Raw genomic sequence first — 21,644 nt, 5'->3', positions numbered from 1 at the left:
TTTTACCTGCAAGACTCTCTTCAGCATTTCTGGCAAGGGTTAGGTCTAATGGTAATGAGCTTCCTCAGCTTTTATTTATCTGGGAATGTCTTAATTTCTCCCGCACTTCTGAAGAACAGGTTTGCCAGAAATAAGATTCTTGGTTGATAATCTTTTCCTTGTAGCACTTTGAATATGGGGCCCACTGCCTTCGGGTCTCCGAAGTTTGTGATAAGAAATCTCTTAATAACTTATTGAGGATCCTTTTCACGTGATGAGTCCCTTTTCTCTTGTTGCTTTCAAGATTTTGTCTTTTAAAGTTCTGATTTAACATGTCCCAGTGTGCATCTCTGAGTTCATCTTACTTGGAGTTCACTGAGCTTCTTGGATGCTTACATTCACATTAATTTGTGACATTTTCAGCCATTATTTCTTCAAGAGTTCTCTCTTCACGAGTTCTCTCTCTCTTTTTATTTTTTAGGACACTGCATATGTTGGTCCACTTGATGGTCTTAGGATCTAGTGACTTTTCTTTAATCTTTCATCTTTCTGTTCCTCAGAATCAAGAGTTCTTCATCTCAGTTACTGTACTTTCAGCTCAATTTTCTTTTTGATTTCTATTTTCCCCAGTTTCACCGAGGTATAATTGGAAAATAAAAACTATTTACATTTAAGGTGTACAATGTGATATTTTAATATACATATACATTGTGAAATGATCACTTCATAAAATTTTCTTTTGTGAGAACAATTAAGAACTACCAGCCAAGCAAATTTCAAGTATATAATACAGTATTATTAATTACAACCATATTGTACACTAAATCTCCTGAACTTATTCATCTCGCAAAACTGAAATATTGTACAATAACTGAAATGAAAACTTCATTAGAGAGATTCAAAGGCAGATTTGAGCAAGCAGAAGAAAGAATCATCAAACTGGAAGATAAGACTATGGAAATTCTTGATTTTGAGGACTAAAAAGATGAATGATTAAAGAAAATTAGTATTATTCTTATCAGAAAAATCCGATTGCTCTTGGCTTGTGCCCTTCTAGGGGTACTTGTGCTTCTTATGTGGATTCTAATTTCTCTTCAAAGTATTTTGATATCAACAGTTACTGTCATGCCAGTGTTTCTGAATGAGAGCTAGGGCTGCCAATGTTGCCATAGGGCTGCCAATGTTGCCATCTTGATAATGTCACCCTCTTTTACTTTTAGGCTTTCTATATTTCTGTTGATATTTTCATTTTGTTCGTATGTTGTTTTCTTGATTTTCTCCACATCCTCCTTTAGCTCTTTGAGCATCCTTAAAATGACTGTTTTTAAAGTATATCTACTTTAAATTTGTACAGCAGATCTGGTATCAAGTCTTTTTCAGAGACGGTTTCTGTTGATTAATTTTTTTGTTTGAATGAGTCATTTTTCATGTTTTGTTTTTACACCCTGTGATTTTTTTTAAAACTGGCTATCTGAATCTAATAACGTAATGACTCTGGATGCCAGATTCTCCTCCTTTTCCAGAGTTTGCCACCTGCTTGTTTCTGTTTATTGTTTTTGGTTTTATGATTTTTGCAGGCTTTATCTATGCCAAAGATAAGCCTGAGGTCTAATCTTAAGGTCTTCTCAGGTCTTTTATGAACCCAGGCCCTTCCCTGAACATTCAAAATGATTTTTCCAATTTCTGCCAATTATGCAATAGCTTTTGAAGGTTGTTAGCCCTTCAAAAATCTTCTGGGTCACTTAAGGATGATGAACTTTTTAACAGTGGGGGAGTTGTAACAACAATGGCCACCAGCCTCTTTATCTAACCTCTGAGATCAAAAGCAGCAGTCAGGACAGGGATCCCCAATACTTGGAGGACAGAGCCCTTTTTTAGCCACCCAGGCTCCTGCAAGCTGTGGGCAAGCTGTTTGACAAACTGCACAGCTGCCTGCCATGGGGCCATTGGGTGAGGGTGGGTAACTGCTTTTATGCTAGGAGCTGAAACGGACTATGTTTTACTTTAATTTACCTCAAGCCTTCCCCTTGAAGCTATAAGCTTTCAAAAGACTCCAGAGTTCCAAAATAGTTACACTATTTTTGTTATTGGTGGGAGGTCATGTAGATGACCTCCCATATAGATGTTCACTTGTTCCAATGCCCTTTACTGAGTGTTCCCCAATATTCTTCAGTGATTCATAAATCAAGTATCCATATATGTATGAGTTGGGCTGGACTCTGTTGCCTTTTCTGATCTATAAAAGTGATTTAATTCATATGGTTCAACAAAAAATGTAGACATGCACTTGTGTTTTACATATCAACTGTTAACCAGAAAACTTGCTAAAGTGCTTACTGAATCTAATAACTTATCTTCTGACTTTGGATTACCTCCGTAAACTTATCATAATCTGAGGTGAATAACATTTTATTTCCTCCTTTCCGATCCTTTTAAGTTTTTGATTATTTTTCTTGCCTTACTGGCTACAACTAGCATGATGTTGAGTATCAGTGGTATTTAGTGGGCATCTCTAACCCAGTCTTCATCTCAGAGATAAAACTTTTAGCATTTCACTGCTCCTCAACAGATATTTTTTTATGATTATGTATCAGCTGGGGTTCTCAGCAAGATCCTGAGGAAGAATCCTCAAGTATTTGTGCTCATCTTGTTCTCATCTAAGGAATGAATTCAGCTTCCTTGTTCTATATACCAAAGCCTAGGAGCCCTGTCAACCAGAAACGCCAACAGCCAAAGCGCCACCTACAGAACACACGGGCTGAGAGGACTGCTACAATTTCCAACCATACCCTGGTATCACTAGTGGTAACACAAGGAATGCACTGGAAAGAATTGCACATGCGTCCTACTGTGGAAAGAGCTCTGAAACCATGAAGCTGCGTAATTACTGGATGTCAGATTCTTGCTCTAACAACTGAATACAGAGCAAATTATTTAATTTCTATGAGCCTTGTCTTCATTATCTTTAAAAAACAAGACAATCAAGTCCAATTTTTCTCACATATTTTCTCGCAGATTTTTTATGAGTTGGAACAATTTTTATTGACATCATCAATTAATTTTTAGGACTTAAAAAATCACTATGAGCCAAAACACAAAAATATAACATAAATTCCACAATCTGGGAGGGAATGCTCTCAGGCAAAATTCTAATTTTAAATCATGTCAAACAAAGCTGCTGCTTTGACTCTCTCCTTGTTTTAGCTTTAATTTAATTTGGAGAAACCTGATATGTATTCTGCCACAGAAATACTACGTGTACATACTGTTGTTTTAATCACAAGAAACCAGGAGCTGTTTAAGAAACGGCTGAACTTAATGGCAAATTATTGCCAGAAAGAATGACATCATGTCAAAATCAAAACTGCTGTTCCTAGGAAACATCCTTCAACATTAAAATGAATGATTCTTACACATTTCTATTCAAAGGGTCTAATATTCTGTTACTTGAAGATATATAATCCATTATATATAGCACACCAACATCAGGCACTCTGCAGGAGTCTCAATGAGGTTTCACTGTGGCTGAGTTTACCAGTTTAGTACTACCTGCCCTTAACATGGAGAAGGCAATGGCACCCCACTCCAGTACTCTTGCCTGGAAAATCCCATGGACAGAGGAGCCTGGTAGGCTATAATCCATGGGGTCGCTAAGAGTCGGACACGACTGAGCAACTTCACTTTCACTTTTCACTTTCATGCATTGGAGAAGGAAATGGCAACCCACTCCAGTGTTCTTGCCTGGAGAATCCCAGGGATGGAGGAGCCTGGTGGGCTGCCGTCTATGGGGTCACACAGAGTCGGACACGACTGAAGCGACTTAGCAGCAGCAGCAGCAGCCCTTAACATTCCAGTCTAAAATTATCTCTGGTACAGAACTCTGAGGTCACCCCCAAGCTCTGGTCCAAGCATAGCAGCAGACCCAAAGAGTATGAGCAAATGACATCCCAGGTGACGAGCTCTTCCACACCTAAGTCCTTTTAGTCCTTTTAGATATGGATTGACAGCCCCCCACTCCCACCACCAGCAAAACACGTCAAGCTTCAGAATTTTCAAAATGGGCTATCCACTTGCAACCCGTATGTTCAGTTTCTAAAAGACATAAATCCATCCTTAATCAGTAATAAATAACTACACTTGGAGAATTGTTTTTAGAAATTCAGTACTGAGTTGCCTGCTCTCTAGATCCTACAAATCACCAAAAGGGAAATTTTTAAAATGGTCATTCCTATAGGTTCTCCAAGTTCTTACCCTGCAAGAGATTAAAGAACTAGAAAAAAGAGACTAAGATCATTTTCTCACGAGGTGGCTTTACAAACCCAGAGATCATTATATACTTTGTTTTATTCACTTTTAAAATATAAAAAGCCACACAAAGACGTTCTGTAAGTACAATGCAGCCAGTGCCTGATATATGTGGTTCTTAACATCTCTTATGTAAAAGTAGACTAAGTTTATCTAAAAATTTAGAAGCAGGGAAACAGTTGTCATCCAAAGCATCTATCTGCTTCACTGTCAGAGAAAAGGAATCTTACGACCCATCCCTTTTTTTCTTGCTTCTTTGGCTTAGTGTCTAAACCCTAAATTTACATGACAACACAAACAGAAATCTTACTCCAGGCCCCTAGCAAAATTATTTCTCTATTGCCTTGATCAAACTTTAATTTTTACTTTCCTGCCCTCATTATGAGCTTCAGGAAATGTTTTTTTCAGAACTATATTTAAGTCATGTATTTAGTTTATAATTAAGTAAACAAATACATCACTGGCAGCATCACGTAATAGAGATACGAACAATTATCTCTATCACACCCGAAGTGAGAAGAACAGAATTCTACTACCAGTCCCATTACTGCAGTCATGAAATTTTGAGCAACTTTCTAAATCTTTTAAACCTTGGTTTCCCTTGAATATAAAAAGTAAAAAATTATCAGTCATGTTACCAAATAACATGACACTTCAAAACACATGTTATTATTATGAAGGTGGTAATACTACAGGATAAGCATAGAATATGGTAAAAGTTTTGAATAAAGGGGAAAATCAGCCATGAAAATCAGGAGTCGTTAAATATCATTTATTGTCTCTTTCGGCTCTGAAATCCTAGAACTGATTTTTGAGCTGGGAGGACTAAAATAGGCTTCATGGTGATATGTGAGCTAGATCTGAAAGGAAGGATAGGATTTTTATCAGATTACGCTTTCTAATTTTATGCACAATGTATTTAAAACATGGCTTAGGATGGCTAGGGGAAGAATGACATAGATGTAAATCCACAGTACATATACCCTCTGGAGTTCTCTTTCAGATAAATATCTAAGGTCCAACATCCGAATTCATGTATTTTCCTCACTGGCTCCAAACTCAGAGTTTACCAGCAATTCTACTGCTCCTGATCTGACACTCACCACCTATCCTCCCAACATCCCGTACAAATATTTAATTTAAAAGATAATTCACACAGCTAAGAAGGTTTGTATTATTACCCATGACTCTACTGACCTGTCTGCATATAAAGTTCATAAAATATATTTCATTTGAACCAGTTACATTTTAAAAGAAAAATAATAATCAGATTTTATTCAAGGCTTGACAATGAGCCTTGAATAATTCTTCAAACTTGAAATAAAATTACCTGTAGAAGCCCTCCATCATCAAAACGCAGCACTTCTATTATGCTCTCCGACTGAATAAATGCTGTGATGAAAACAAAACAGATTGTCACTTAACAGGAAAAGAAATTTCATTTAAATAAAACCTTTTAATTTAAAATTAATTGCTACAAGTTAATACTTTTAAAACATACTACTGCTTGATGGTGATGGTTAAAGAGGAAAATATAACTAATACTTCAGGATTTTAGTAACTATGAAATGCTTGAACTAAAACAATCCAGTTAGAAAGTAGTTTTAACAACCTACAAACTATCTAAGCCACTCACAAAATATTTATTCCTACTATACTGTCAGAAAGCATGAAATAAAGTTCAACTAGCTGCAGTAATTGTGCTCCAAGTATTTATCTTACTGATTTGAAAACTTATGTCCACACAAAAATCTGCAAGCAACTCCTTGTAAGCAGGTTTGTTCATAACCTTTAAAAACTGGACACAATAAGATGTCCTTCAGTAGGTGAGTAAAGAAAAAGCTGGCTTGAAATGCAACATTAAAAGAACTAAGATCATGGCATCCGGTCCCATCACTTCATGGCAGATAGATGGACAAACAGTGGAGACAGTGGCTGATTTTATTTTTCTGGGCTCCAAAATCACTGCAGATGGTGATTGCAGCCATGAAATTAAAAGACACTTACTCCTTGGAAGGAAAGTTATGACCAACCTAGACAGCATATTAAAAAGCAGAGACATTACTTTGCCAACAAAGGTCCATCTAGTCAAGGCTATGGTTTTTCCAGTGGTCATGTATGGATGTGAGAGTTGGACTATAAAGAATCTGAGCGCCAAAGAATTGATGCTTTTGAAGTGTGGTGTTGGAGAAGACTCCTGAGAGTCCCTTGGACTGCAAGGAGATCCAACCTGTCCATCCTAGAGGAGATCAGTCCTGGGTGTTCATTGGAAGGACTGATGTTGAAGCTGAAACTCCAATACTTTGGCCACCTGATGTGAAGAGCTAACTCATTTGAAAAGACTCTGATGCTGGGAAAGATTGAGGGCAGGAGCAGAAGGGCACAACAAAGGATGAGATGGTTGGATGGCATCATCGACTCGATGGACATGGGTTTGGGTGGACTCCGGGGGTTGGTGATGGACAGGGAGGCCTGGCGTGCTGTGGTTCGTGGGGTCGCAAAGAGTTGGACACGACTGAGCGACTGAACTGAAATGAACTGAACTGAAAGGCAAATGAAACTGGACATAAGCACTATCTTTAGGTAATAAAGTTATTTTCCACAGGGGTTTGGGCTAACCATCCTGATGCTGCTCTACATGTATTCTCAAATTCAACCATTACATACATGGATGGTGGATGGTGATTGTCAGAATTCTCACTGTTTGAACAACAGTTCACAAAAAAGCAAGGGAAGGAGGCTAGAGTGATCCACCTGGTAATGGATTAGAGTTAACAACATCAGCACAAACTCATGTTGAGCTTAACACAGATACAGATGGTCACCTACAGAAACATTTACTGATGTGCTTATACACTGGTAGGTATACACACATATATTACAACCTAACAGCAAAAAGCATATATATAGCACACAGATCTTGGGTCCTAATACCATTCTCCAATAAAAGGAATGTGAGCTTCTTACAGAAATGGCTGAATCTGGGACTGGGGTAGGGGGGAGAAATACAGAATGTGAAACTTGCACCAGAAAGAAAGTGCTTAAAAAAACACAAGACAAAACAAAAAACCCCTCCATTGATGCGGATATGTCAGAGAGATGTAAGAGTTAACAGGAAGAGTTCCCAAATGGCCAAAAGCTGCAACAACTTGAGCAATAAAGTCAAGGAGTACTGGATTAAAACCCAAAGTATAAAATAAATATCTATGAGTCTATCCTGGTATAAATAAATGAATGAATAAATAAATAAAAAATGGGGGAGAAGAATTCTAAATAATTTATGTAGAAGCTCTTTTACTTAGAAGGTGGAACATAACTGCCCACTCCTTAAGCATAGGATGCACACGGTGACCCCTTCCAAAGAAAACAGTATGGAAAAGAGGAAAAACAGAGTAACTTTACAATGGGGAAACCTGATTATTGTTACCTCAGTCAGATGAGCAAGGTCAACATCCAGAGTAAAAGTCATAGGGACAGTACCCTTGATATGCTGTAACAAAAATGGCACTTTATCTCTGTGGTCTTCCTCCCAAAATCACGTAACTCCAGACTCATCATGAGAAAAACATCAGACAAATCCCAGCTGAGGGACATTCTAGAAAAACACTGGATCGGTACATTCCTGAAAACTGGTGAGGTCATCAAATATAAGAAACACCTGAGAAACTGTCACAGACAAAAGGAGCCTAAGGAGACAGGATCACTAAATGTAATGCTGTATTTTGGATGGCATTCTGAAAAAGAAAAGGGAAAAACTTTTCATTTAGGTAAAAACTAAGGAAATTTGAATGAAATATGAACTTAATAATAATGTACTAAAACTGGTTCAATTGCAAAAAAAAAAAAAAAGGACCATATAAGTATGAGATGTTAATAATAGGGCAAACTGGGCAAGGGGTATATGGGGACTCTGTACTATATCTGGAATTTTTATGTAAATCTAAAACTGTTCTAAAATGAAAGCCTATTTTTTAAAACCCATGAAACAGTGGTGTTTTACTTGGTTTAATATGACCCTCCCTGACTCCTCTTTGTTGGTCTTTGTGTATTCAGGAAGAAGCCTACTGTCTACTCCCATGTACCCGGCTTTTCCAGTGTGACCAAAGCTGAAAGTCATATGGCAGCTAAGATGCCAGCGAATTAATTACATCACTTTACCTACTTGGATGTGTCTGGATGCTGAGCATCCATTTCTTCTTACTCTAATAATAGCACCCTGATTTTATTTTGTGGAAACCCCTGTCCCTCCATTTCTTGTGTTTCTCTTCAACCTCCGTGCCAACTTGCTCTACCCTGAGGAGCATTCCTCACCAGTTCTTCATATACAGAGAACATTCAACAATTATGTGTGTGAATGAAATTCCGTCTTTCAGCTCAGGCACAAGTACTGGTTATTTGCATCCACTGATACAAATGAACTCCTTCTGATTCTCTCTAGTCCTAGCTTCAGGTTGAATTTCCAAACCAAGATCAGAGCAAATGGCTACAACGGAATTAATGACATAGAGTACATCTGGAGTACACAAAAATGTATCCAAATAAAGCAACAGACTATTAAGAAAAAAGGACTGTGAAATAAAAGGCTATGCCCAGCATACCCATCCATTTCTCATCACTTTCCCCTCCTTTTAACATAAAGTGACATTTTAGATGATCCAGAAAACCTTTTTGTTATGCTCTTGTTGAATACAGGTATACTGATGCAAGGACACAATGACCTAACAAGAATTAACTGAAATAGCCAGACACCCACAATGTAACAGACAAAAGGTCTAACCGGCAGTTAGAAGCCTTCCATCTAGCTAGCAGAGAAAACAAACAAAAAAGTAACAGAAATGTGCTGTATTTGGTGGCTCCTATTAGAGTTATGGTTTTTCCAGTAGTCATGTACAGATGTGAGAGTTGGACCATAAAGAAGGCTGAGAGCCAAAGAGCTGATGCTTTTGAATTGCAGTGCTGGAGAAAAACTCTTTTGAGAGTCCTGTGCACAGCAAAGGAGATCAAACCAGTCAATCCTAAAGACAATCAACTCTGAATATTCATTGGAAGGACTGATGCTGAAGCTCCAATACTCTGGCCACCTGCTGCGAAGAGACAACTCACTGGAAAAGACTCTGATGCTGGGAAAGATTAACGGCAGGAGAAGAAGCAGGTGACAGAGGATGAGATGGTTGGATGGCATCACTGACTCAATGGACATGAGTTTGTGCAAACTCCAGGAGATAGTGAAGGACAGGGAAGCCTGGCATGCTACAGTCCACGGGGTCACAAACGGTCAGACATAACTTAGTGATCAAACAACAACATTAGTTATGACACAACAACCATCACGTAAGATTCCATCAGCAACCAAGGTCAGACCTTTATCTAACTGATGAGAGTTTTCCTAAATATAGAAAAGTAGTAATATAATTTGGGTATATAATACCTAATATAATAATATAATTAGGAGCTTTAAGAAACAATACATGAGATACCTTAGGTGGAAAAAAAAATAAAGACCAGCAGCTATTATAAAGTCCTGAAAGGAGAATATTGTGCTATACATCAACAGCTTTCCTTAAAGGATGTAGAAATGAACAGGATTCAACTCTGGCATAAAATAAATTAGAGTATTTTGCTTTAAGTGATCAATCATAATAACTTCAAATTATATGTCTAGAAAAGCAGAAGTGACACTAGATATGTACTTAATCATTTAATGTGTTAACAGTTATTAAGGTATAAATTACAAAAAGGAACCCCAGCAAGTCAAATTCCCGTATTGCCACATCTCTAGCTTGGAAACCACAAAGGACAGCAACTTCCTCTCCTGAGAATTTCTGTCGCTTATTTTATGCACTAATGGAACTCTAAATCGTCCCAATGTTTTCCAGTTAGAGTAGCAACCAGATGTAGAAGAAAGAATGATGTCTAGAGGACTTTCCTGGTGGTCCAGTGGCTAAGAATCTGCCTTCCAAAGCAGGGATGTGGGTTTGTCCCCTGGCTGAGGAATTGGCTGGGGAACTAAGATCCCACGTGCCTCATGGCAACTAAGCCAGCATACTTCAACTAGAGAAACCGTGTGCACTGTAACTAGAGAAAGCCTGGGTGCCACAACAAAGACCTAGTGCAGAAAAAAAACCTAATAATTATTGATCACTGTGTTCAGTTCAGTTCAGTCGCTCAGTCGTGTCTGACTCTGCGACCCCATGAACTGCAGCACGCCAGGCCTCCCTGTCCATCACCAGCTCCCGGAGTCCACCCAAACCCATGTCCATTGAGTCCGTGATGCCATCTAACCATTTCATCCTCTGTCGTCCCCTTCTCCTCCTGCCCTCAATCTTTCCCAGCATCAGGGTCTTTTCCAATGAGTCAGCTCTCCACATCAGGTGGCCAAAATATTGGAGTTTCAGCTTCAACATCAGTCCTTCTAATGAACATCCAGGACTGATCTCCTTTAGGATGGACTGGTTGGATCTCCTTGAAGTCCAAGGGACTCTCAAGAGTCTTCTCCAACACCACACTTCAAAAGCATCAAAGCATTCTTTGGCGCTCAGCTTTCTTTATAGTCCAACTCTCACATCCATACATGACCACTAGAAAAACCATAGCCTTGACTGGATGGACCTTTGTTGGCAAAGTAATGTCTCTGCTTTTTAATATGCTGTCTAGGTTGGTCATAACTTTCCTTCCAAGGAGTAAGCGTCTTTTAATTTCATGGCTGCAGTCACCATCTGCAGTGATTTTGGAGCCAAGAAAAGTAAAGTCAGCCATTGTCTCCACTGTTTGCCCATCTATCTGCCATGAAGTGATGGGACCGGATGCCATGATCTTAGTTTTCTGAATGCTGAGCTTTAAGCCAACTTTTTCACTCTCCTCTTTCACTTTCATCAAGAGGCTCTTTAGTTCTTCTTCACTTTCTGCCATAAGGGTGGTGTCATCTGCGTATCTGAGGTTATTGATATTTCTCCCGACAATCTTGACTCCAGCTTGTGCTTCCTCCAGCCCAGCGTTTCTCATGATGTACTCTGCATATAAGTTAAATAAGCACAGTGACAGTATACGGCCTTTACGTACTCCTTTTCCTATTTGGAACCAGTCTGTTGTTCCATGTTCAGTTCTAACTGTTGTTTCCTGATCACTGTGTTACTAAACGTCAGACTAATTTTATGACATAGATATCATGGATTCTAAGATAAAGGTTCAGTGAGGTTAGGCTCTCAGTCACTCAGCAAGAAAGTGGCTTGAGAGGGGCCATAAATTTCAACCATATGACTTCAGAATCTAAGCTTCTACACCCATAACTGTTTACTTTCAAAATAAAGTGACACTAATGCTCACAACCAGCAGTACCTTCAAGTAACCTAATTTTTAAAATCAGGCATATATTCCTATACAAAGGGAGGAAAGCAGGATACATAAACACAAGGGGTTTAACTTCTGGCTTTTAGGATTCTACTAGCATTTACTCTATGAAATTGAGCTCACTAAGATGTACTTTAAGCTTCTCATATTCACCTACTTCACTATGATGTCTGAGAGTAACAAAGACATTTATTTTCTGTGGAAAAAATCTCAGTATGTCAGTTATTTAATCACTTATATTCAAAACAGATGATCAGAAATTGAGTTTACTTCCCCATTGCATTTTAGTAAAGAATAAGACAAAAATATCTTCACTTTAAAGGTAAATCTTTCTCTCTAGGGATAATTTATATATATTTTTTTCCTTTTAGGTAGAGAGTCTTTTTTCTGAATGTGGCAAATGATGACTAGATACAGTGCTTGTTTCCAGACATCTTCTATAAGTCATGAAAACAATGAATGTTGTAAATAACTGGTAGAACTCTGTCATGAGACGGTTGAATGGCATCACCAACCCAATGGACATGAGTTTGAGCAAACTCTGAAAGATAGTAAAGGACAGCAAAGCCTGGCACGCTGCAGTCTATGGGGTTCCAAAGAGTCAGACACAATTGAGCCACTGAACAACTATCGACTTTACAGAAATAAAAGGCACCTACCAACCTTATAGAAACAGATTATGAATAAGAGAATAACTATGAACAATTGTACACCAACGAATTAGATGCATGGACAAACACCTGGAAAAACACAAACTACTGAAATTAAGCCAAGAATAAACCTGAATGGACCTATAACAAGAGACTGAGTTTCTAATTAAAAATCTTCCTACAATGTAAAACCTAGGGACAGATGGTTTCATTCCACCAAATGTTTAAAGAAGAAGTTATACCAAGGCTTCACAAACTTCCAAAATAAAGCAGAGGGGAAAACACTTCCCAACATACTCTGAGGCCTTAATACTGATACCAGAATCAGATAAAGTTATCACAAAAAAAGCAAACTATAGCTCAATATTCCTTATGCATATGGATATCAAATCCTCAAGAAAATACAAAATACGCTTCTAGCAACATATATAGAGGCTTATACATCATGATCAAGTGTAAGACTAATATTCTTTACACTGCAAAGCTTCAATGAAAGAAATTAAAGACCTAAATAAATAAAAAGACATAGGCTGGAATACTTAACAATGTAAAGACTGTAACACTCCCTAAATTGATCTTAGATTCAATGCAATCGTTATCAAAATCCCACTTTTCTCCCCCAAATTGATCCTAAAGCTCTTAAGAAACTGAGAGAAATCCTTAATAGCCAAAACAACCCTGACAAAGAAGAACACGGTGGAGAACTCTTACTTCATGATTTCAAAACTTAATACAAAGTTACAGTAATCAAGACAGTGTGCTACTAGGAATAAAGATAAACGTGGAGATCAACAGAAGTGAGAATCCAGAAAGAAACCCTCATATTTACGATCAATTCATTTATGGGACAAAGAAGAATGGATAGTGTTTTTAGTAAGTAGCGTTAGGACAACCGGGATCTACATGTGAAAGAATGAAGCTGGACCCTACCTCACACTGTATGTAAAAATTAACTCGAAATGAGCAAAGACCTTGGTGTATGAGCTAAAGTTCTAAAACTCTTAGAAGATAACATGGGTAAATCTTCATAACCTTGAATTAGGCAATGTTTCTGAAGCTAGGATAGCTAAGCAAAGAAAAACACATAACTTGGACCTAATCAAAATTAAAATTCCTGTGCTTCAAAGGGCACTATCAAGAAAGTGAAAAGACAACCCAGAGGACAGAAGATTTTTGCAAATTATTTATCTGCTAAGGGTTATGTACACAGAATATATGGAACTCAACCCACTCCCTGCAAAGATGAATATTTCACTTTTTTTTTAAAAAAAAAGACAAGAGATCTGAATAAACATTTCTCTAAAAGAAGACAAATTGCCAATAAGCAAATGTTCAAAATCAGTCCTCAGGGAAATACAAATCAAAACCAAAACAAGGTACCACTTCACACATACTAGGACGGCAATAATTAAAAACACAGACAATAATAAGTATCAGTGAGGGTGTGGATAAATTGGAAAGCTGTAAGTTGCTGGTTGGAGTAAAAAGTGGAATAGCCACTTTGGAAAACAGTTTGGCAGTTACTCAAAAAGGTAAATTCAGAGTTACCATAGACAAAGCCATTCTACTCATATATATAAACAAGAGAACTAAAAACATATGTGCAAAAACTTACCCACAAATGTTCCAACAGTACTATTCATAATAGCCAAAACGTAGAAACAACCTAAGTGTCCACTGACAGATGAATGACAAACTAAATGTGGTGAGTCCATATAATGGAGTATTTCTCAGCCACACAGAGACACACACACACAGTGAACTACTGATACATGCTACAACATGGATGATCCTTGAAAACATAACGCTAAATGAACTAAGCCAGATACAAAAGACCACATATATTATATGAAATGTCCAGAATAGGAAAATCCATAGAAATGAAGGTAGATTAACAGCTGCTAGGGGCTAGGAGGAAATGGGCTTTGAATCTAATGTGTATGAGATTTCTTTTTGGGAGTGTTGAAAATATTTTGAAATTAGATCTTGGGGATGGTTGCACAAAATGTGAATATACTAAAATAAACACTCAATGGTACACTTTAAAAGCATGAATTTATGACATGGGATTATATCTCAAAGAATTATATCTCAATATTTTAAAATTCAACACAACACAAAGACAGTGCATGGTTTTGGTTCTATTCCCTAATTTTTTACTTACCAGTTTGCCTGAATGGCATTTTAAATATTGTGGAGCCATGGGACACAATATTACTCCAGAAGAGCTTTAAGCTGTGTAGTTCTTTCATGTATAGAAATTCATTTTTTGATGTACACATGTGTGTGTGGGAGGGGAGAATACATAGCAAATGATAAAGCAAATGGGGCAAACTGTCAACAAGAGGTAAAGCTCCGTAAAGGTATATGCTTTTCTTAATTCTATTTTGAGCCTTAGAAATTTCCTGAATGTTTGAAAATATTCCAAATAAAGAGTCTACAAAAAAGGAAATCATTTATACAAGACTTATAAAAATTTGAATGTTTAAACATATTCACTTTTAAATAAAACCACAATAAAATAAAATAAGTAAATCTCATTACTTATGCCTGTTGGAAATACTGGTTGTAGAGGCATTTGGTATACCAACTGCTGCCACAGATTGGGACAAAAATAATAAACTGCTTAAGTGTCTATGACTAAAGTGATATTGCAGCCATCTTAAATTGTCAATCAACATGCAAACTCAATTACTGCACAGGGATTTTACCTGTGAGTACGTCCAACATGCAATCATATACTATGAGATGTATGGTGTATACATGTGATACCTGCACTGCAGATATGTATACAGTACACATTATATTCTAAGTATTAGGTAAGAATCATCCATGTCTTATCGATACAATTCTTATTCCACATGCCCAAAGAAGTGACCAATATAAGAAATTAGAAAATGAAGAGCAAATTAAACCTAAAATAAATGTAAATTAACAAAATAGCAGAAAATAAAGAAAAATCAAAGAAATCAAAGTTTTGTTTGAGAAGATGAATAAAACTGATACACCTCTAGTCAGACTTGACAGTAAAGAGGAGTCACATATTAGAAATGTAAGAAATGAAAGACTAGACACAACTACACTTCCTATAGATATAAAGCCACTAAAGGAATATCATTAAAAATTCTGTCAATATAGTCAACAATTTGGATTATAATATGGATAATTTCTTTAAAGACTCAAAATGCCAAAGATCAGTTTTAAAAATAATTAACAGTTAACATGAATAGCCCTATATATATTAAAGAAGTTACTCTGTAGTTAAAAATCTCACAAAGAAAACCCTAGGCCCACTCACATAAATTGATGAATTCTCCCAAATATTTAAGGAAGAAAAAAATACCAATTCAATACAAACTCTCTCCAAACACAGAAGAGGAAAGACTTCTGAACTCATTTTAGGAAGCCAACATTACTCTGATACCAAAAACAAAGACATTAAAAGAGGGGAAAAACTACAGATCAACATTTTTCATTATTACAGAGGCAAAAATTCTCATTAAAATTTCAGCAAATTTAACCCATTAATGTATAAAAAGGATAAATACACCATCACCATATAGGGTTATCCAAGGAATGCAATAGTTCTTTAACATTCAAAAAAAAGGGGGGGGAATCCAACCTATAAAACTAAAAAAAACAAAGACAAAAGACCCTACCAAACATTAAAATAATACTAATCTCTTAATCATACTTGATGGCTGAGATAAAATTATAATGACATCAGTTGAGCAGAATGTATAGAGAAGAAATACTTCAGGAAATTATATTTTTTAAAGTGGTAAGGGTATTATTTAAGGGGGAAAAAAGTGGTAAGGGCCATGGAATCTCAATGAAATCAAGGTTTTAATACTATAGTCAAAGTTGTAAAACACTGATATCAGGGGGCTGTGTTAAGTTAAAATATACAATTTAATGTTAGCAACCACTTAAAAATACACAAAGTGATATACTAAATATATATATAACAAGATGAATTCTAAAAAATGCTGAAGTAACTCAGAGAAAGACAAGAAAAAAGAAATAGAAAAATAAGAAACAAAAGAATTAAACACTGACGTATCAAAAATCACTTTAAAATGGTTTAAACACATCAAATTAAAAGGCAGGAAGTGACAGAATGATTAAAATGATTATCCAACCATATACTTCAACACAACAGAAACAGATTTTGTATTATGTAAAGGTTAGAAAGAGATTTATCATGCTAACTTTTTTTTTAAAGGTATTGCTATGTAACTATCAGATATAGCAGACTTCAGAGCAGGGACAAAGAGTAACATTAGATAAAGGAATCAATTCACCATGAAGAAATACTGTCCCCAAATGTGTATGCACCAAACAACAGAGTTGGAAAATTGCAAAACAAAAATTGGAAAAGCCAAAAGGAAAAGTAGACAAATTCAGTTATATTCAAGGACTTCAACATCTCACTGCCATCAAACATCTCACTGGTAAAACTAAGCGATACATAACATATAAAAGAATATATATACACACAACTAAAAGATACTAAAAAACCCAAACACCATCAACCAACTGACATTCATAGGCCACATAGCCTTTGTCAACACAACACACATTCCTTTTAAGATACCTTGGACAACTCCTCAAGACAGGACAATTCCTTGGACAACTCCTAGGTCATAAAACAAACATCAACAACTTTAAAAGCATTGAAATCGGAGTATGTTCTCCAATCACAATGAAATCAGACAACAAATCAATAACAAAAGTGCAACATAAAAACAGCCTAACACTTCTACATTCAACAATACACTTTTAAATAAATCATGGGCCAAAAAGGAACAGAACTTTAAAAACACAGAGAAATGAATAAAAATAAAAACGTAATACATCAAAAACAGGAAAAAAAAAATAGAGAGAACATTTTTATGGCATTAAAATGCTCACATTAGAAAAGAGAACACGGTCTCAAATTAATAATCTGTATTCCCACCTCAAGAAACCAGAAAAAGCAGAGTAAAAAAACCCAAAGGAAATAAAAGGAAGGAAATAATAAAAAGAAGAGCAGAAATCAATGAAATTGAAAATAGGAAAATGACAAAGAATGAATGAAACAAAAATCAACAAAACTGACAAGCCTGTAGCAAGAGTGAAACAAAGAGAAAACACAAGTCATCCACAACCGGAATAAAGCAGGGCATGGCACTGTAATTGCTGCAGCCACTAAAAGATTAATAAGAGAATACTATAAACTCTATGCTTATAAAATCAACAACAGCAAAAAAGGACCAATGTCTCAAAACCCACAAGCTACCCAAACTCAGCTAAGATGAAATAGAAGGCCCACATACACCTGTAGCCACTAAACACACTGAATTCGGCAATATAAAGATTCCCTCAAAAAAGAAATTCTCAAGCACAGATGGCTTTATTGGATCATTTTATCTAATGTTTAAAGAAGAGTTAGCATCAGTTTTACATAATCTATTCCAAAAAAAATAGAAGTGGGAATACTTCCCAACTCATGTTATAAAGGCTAATATTACCCTGATACCAAAGGCTAATATTACCCTGATACCAAAGCCAGACAAATATACAGATTAAAAAATTTTAAATCACAGCCCAATATCCCTCATTAACTTAGAAAAACTCTCAACAAATACTAGCAATCTGAGTCTAGCAATATGTAAAAATAACTATATACCATGAACAAATGAGATTTCACATATGTACAACATTTGAAAATCAGTCAAGAGAATTCACCATGCCAAGAGTTAAGAAAATCATATGATCAAAACAACTGATGCAGGAAAAGCATGTGACAAAATCCAACACCCATTCATGATCCAAATTCTCAGCAAACTAGCAAAAGAATGGAACTTTCTCCACTTGATAAAGAGCATCTGCAAGAATCTATGGCTAACATCAATACTGAATGGTGAAAGAATCAATGGTTTCCCTTGAAGAATGGGAAAAAAGTGAGGATATTGCTTTCACTAATCTTATTAGAGCACAGTACTAGAAATTACAGCCACTGCAATAAGAAAAATCAGTAAAAAGCATACAGATCAGGAAGGAAGAATGAAACTGTTCTTATTTGCAGATGACATGATAGTTTATGTACAAAACCCAAAGGGATCTACAGAGAAAAAAAAAAGGAAAAAGAAAAATCACCAAACTCCTAGAATAAGTGAGTTCAGCACGGTAGCAGGATATAAGATGAACATACAAAAATGAGTAACATTTGAAGCAGCTTTTCCCTTCTCTAGGGCAATTAGCGCCTGGCAATACCTAGAGATACCAAACTGGGAAAGGGACGACAAGCTAGGTCAGGGCAGGAGCAGAACGTGGCTCCACCACAGGAGCATGCCCCACTGCTCCACAGGTGAAAGTGTTTCAAAACACAAAGAGGTACTTCCCTTTTTCACTCACTGACCTTGTTCAATGCGTTCTGAAACTTCATCAACATCTACAAATGAGAACGCCCCTAATTGGGCTCTTTATTTTACTAAGATCATTATCCTGGCATCTTAGGTAAGAAGATAGATAGATATCTCAATTCCCCAAACCCATTCACTATACCTAAAGTTTCACTAATACTAGTCTGCAAAGGTAACTATAGCAAGAATTTCATTAACAGTAACACATTTATTTCTTCAAGTTTTAATTCTCTATTTTTATAATGTTTAAGATTAATCCTTACTCTGAATATAGAGGAAAAGACAATAACCTTAATACATTTAAACTAATCCTTTTAATGACAAACATTTGGGTATTCTCCGAAATTGTAACTTTATGTAAGTATACACTTTCCATTTTCTAAAATATTCCCCAAATCTTACAGTAGTGTCATAGTTGGAGAAAGGAGATAACAGACGTTAATTTAAAATCAATTTTAATAAAAAATAAAAATAAAAAAATAAAATCAATTTTAAGTATCAAATGGAAAAGGAAAAAAGGAAGGAAGGGAGGAGGAGAAAAAGAAGAATCAATCAGAACAATTGCAAATAATGTTTTCCAATAGTATGAGAGGACTATTTTAACATACACATAATAGAGATCTTTATTCCAAAAATACTAACACACTCTCGAGATTGCATTGATTTAAAACTGCATGTTTTTAATAGTTGCATCCAATAACTGCACGTAGAAACAAGTAAACTCATTTTATAAGCAATTAGTAAGCAGAAGAGGAATACAGATTAGCTACCTCTGTTGCAGACTCTGATCCTATCAACATTTTAGTCAATTTCGCTTCCTGTCTATCTCACATCCTATCCAATAATAACTGTTTCCCAATGGTCAGAATCCCTGACAATGTGGTGTTAGATGTCTGTATCCCAAAGTTTCCTGAGGGAAACTGCTAGCTTATAGAAGAACAGGGTTTTTTACCTGTATGTTGTGATTAATTAACTTTATAGTAAACAGCTTTTCTACTTGTAAACATCAAGACGACTCTACTTACACTCTTGGGCCAGGTACACTCCAGTTTTTGTAGGACTAAGATCTTTATCCTCTCTCCTATCCTTATGTTCTCTCCAGACTCTGGGAGTGGGGCTGAAGACCCTGGTTCTCCTGGGCTGACATATACCAGACCCTTCTGCTGCAGAGAGTGGGTATCATCTATTGCCCTTTACAGCAGACTCATCTCCATTAAGAGTGATCAGGGGGCTTCCCTGGTGGTTCAGTGGTAAGGAATCCGCCTGCCAATGCAGGAGACACGGGTTCAACCCGTGGCCCAGGAAGATACCACATGCTCCAGAACAACCAAGCCTGTGAACCACAACTATTGAGCCTGTGCTCCACAGCAAGAGAAGCCACTGCAATGACAAGCCTGCACACTACAATGAAGAGTAGCCCCTGCTTGCTGCAACTAGAGAAAATTCCCAGCACAGTCAAAAATAAATAAATAAATATATTTATTTATTTTAAAAAGTGATCAAGTCAGTTGTTCTTTCCCTCTATCTCATTTCTCAGGTATATTTTAATCTAGAATCTTTGTCTTATGCTACTGAGATTTAACTCATCTCCTGGTTGTATGGTATTTTTTAAGAAATATCTGCTATATTCAGAACTGTTTTCTTTTATTTTGCTTAATATTTTGCTTCCTCATTCTTTGCTATAAAGAAGCCCCAGGTCAGTTAATTTTTTCTTCACATTTTTGCTCTGAGATCTCATTCTCATCATTTTCTCACTTTCTGTTTCAATGGATTCGTCTATTTACTACTACTTGAATGTTCTGCCTTCTATTCTAGGCTCCAGGATCAGAGCACGAAATAAACTAGACTGGGGCGCTGAGGAGAAAAGTGTATCTTCTGGTAAGAGTGGGAATTAAGAGACTTTAGAAACTAGAAATCTAATAAGTTTAAACTCAGCTAAGGTTTTCTATAGACTACAGAAACAATTCATGAAAGAGATAGCACGAAAATTCTCCATGTCAGTGGAAAGCTGATCCTAGTTGATCAATGGAACTAACGAGTTTCATTTACTCAAGACTCTCACACAGCATTAAACTTTTTATCTTCAATAAGCACACTAGTCTAGTAAAAATCTATTCTTAAGTATCACTATCTAGAGTTGTGAACAAAAGTGAAAAATAACCCACTTTTCTATTTTTTAAGATTTTTGGATGTGGACCATTTTTAAAGTCTTTATGGGATTTGTTATAATATTGCTTCTGTTATGTTTTGGGTTTTTTGGCCCCGAGGCATGTGGGATCTTGGTTCCCCAACCAGGGATGGAACCTGCATCCCCTGCATTGGAAGGCTAAGTCTTAACCACCGGACAGCCAGGGAAATCCCAACCCACTTTTCTAAATGCTGTCTACTGTCTGTATAGATTCATATATTATTTTTACTTTATATCCAAATATCATCTGTCAATTGCCTTTCAAGATACAGCCTTTTGTTTCTTTCTTTACAAGACAGAGAACTGATTAAATGTTTGTTTTCTGGGACGATAATTTGCATAAAATTCCAGTTTCCCCACTGCGTATGTGATTTTAAAAATGTACAAACCCCCCTGCAAACCTCGGTTTCCTCCTCTATAATATGCACACAAGGACACAGTGTATATCCTTAGGCTTTTGTAAGTATTAAGTACAGCAGTGCACACAAAATGCTAGTTTCAAGCACAGAGTAAGGATTTATGATATTAGCCTTACAATTATTTTATCATTATCATTGCTGTTGTTGCTATTTTTCTTTCAGATTTCTGGAAGACTGGATTTCCTCCCATCTTCCAAGTCATTTAAGCCAAGAAGGAGGTGTACACTCTTCACCAATGAGCACTGGAGTTAGAAGAGTTAACCCACATAAGAAGAACTTGTGTTGGTCTTAGGGTGTAATCTTCTAGGAGATAGGTAATTTAATTTTTGGAGAAGGTAATCTAAGTATG

The 21,644-nt window shown here is 36.5% G+C and overlaps 1 protein-coding gene across 6 annotated transcripts in view; it reads right to left on the bottom strand.

Annotated features, from left to right (window-relative positions):
- The window catches only part of TMEM131 (transmembrane protein 131), a 180,791-nt gene that overhangs the window by 125,012 nt on the left and 34,135 nt on the right, over positions 1 to 21,644 (bottom strand). For all 6 annotated transcript variants that reach the window (XM_081484467.1, XM_081484470.1, XM_081484471.1 and 3 more), the window contains exon 2: positions 5,615 to 5,676. In XM_081484467.1, the coding sequence (XP_081340593.1) occupies positions 5,615 to 5,676 (62 nt within the window). The remainder of the gene's footprint in view (positions 1 to 5,614; positions 5,677 to 21,644) is intronic.

This window comes from Giraffa tippelskirchi, chromosome 4 (genome assembly GCF_054371585.1).
Source record: "Giraffa tippelskirchi isolate mGirTip1 chromosome 4, T2T-mGirTip1v1.2.pri, whole genome shotgun sequence".
NCBI classification, from domain to species: domain Eukaryota; kingdom Metazoa; phylum Chordata; class Mammalia; order Artiodactyla; family Giraffidae; genus Giraffa; species Giraffa tippelskirchi.
Note: the sequence above shows the minus strand (reverse complement) of the source record. Positions and strands in the feature narration are given on the sequence as shown.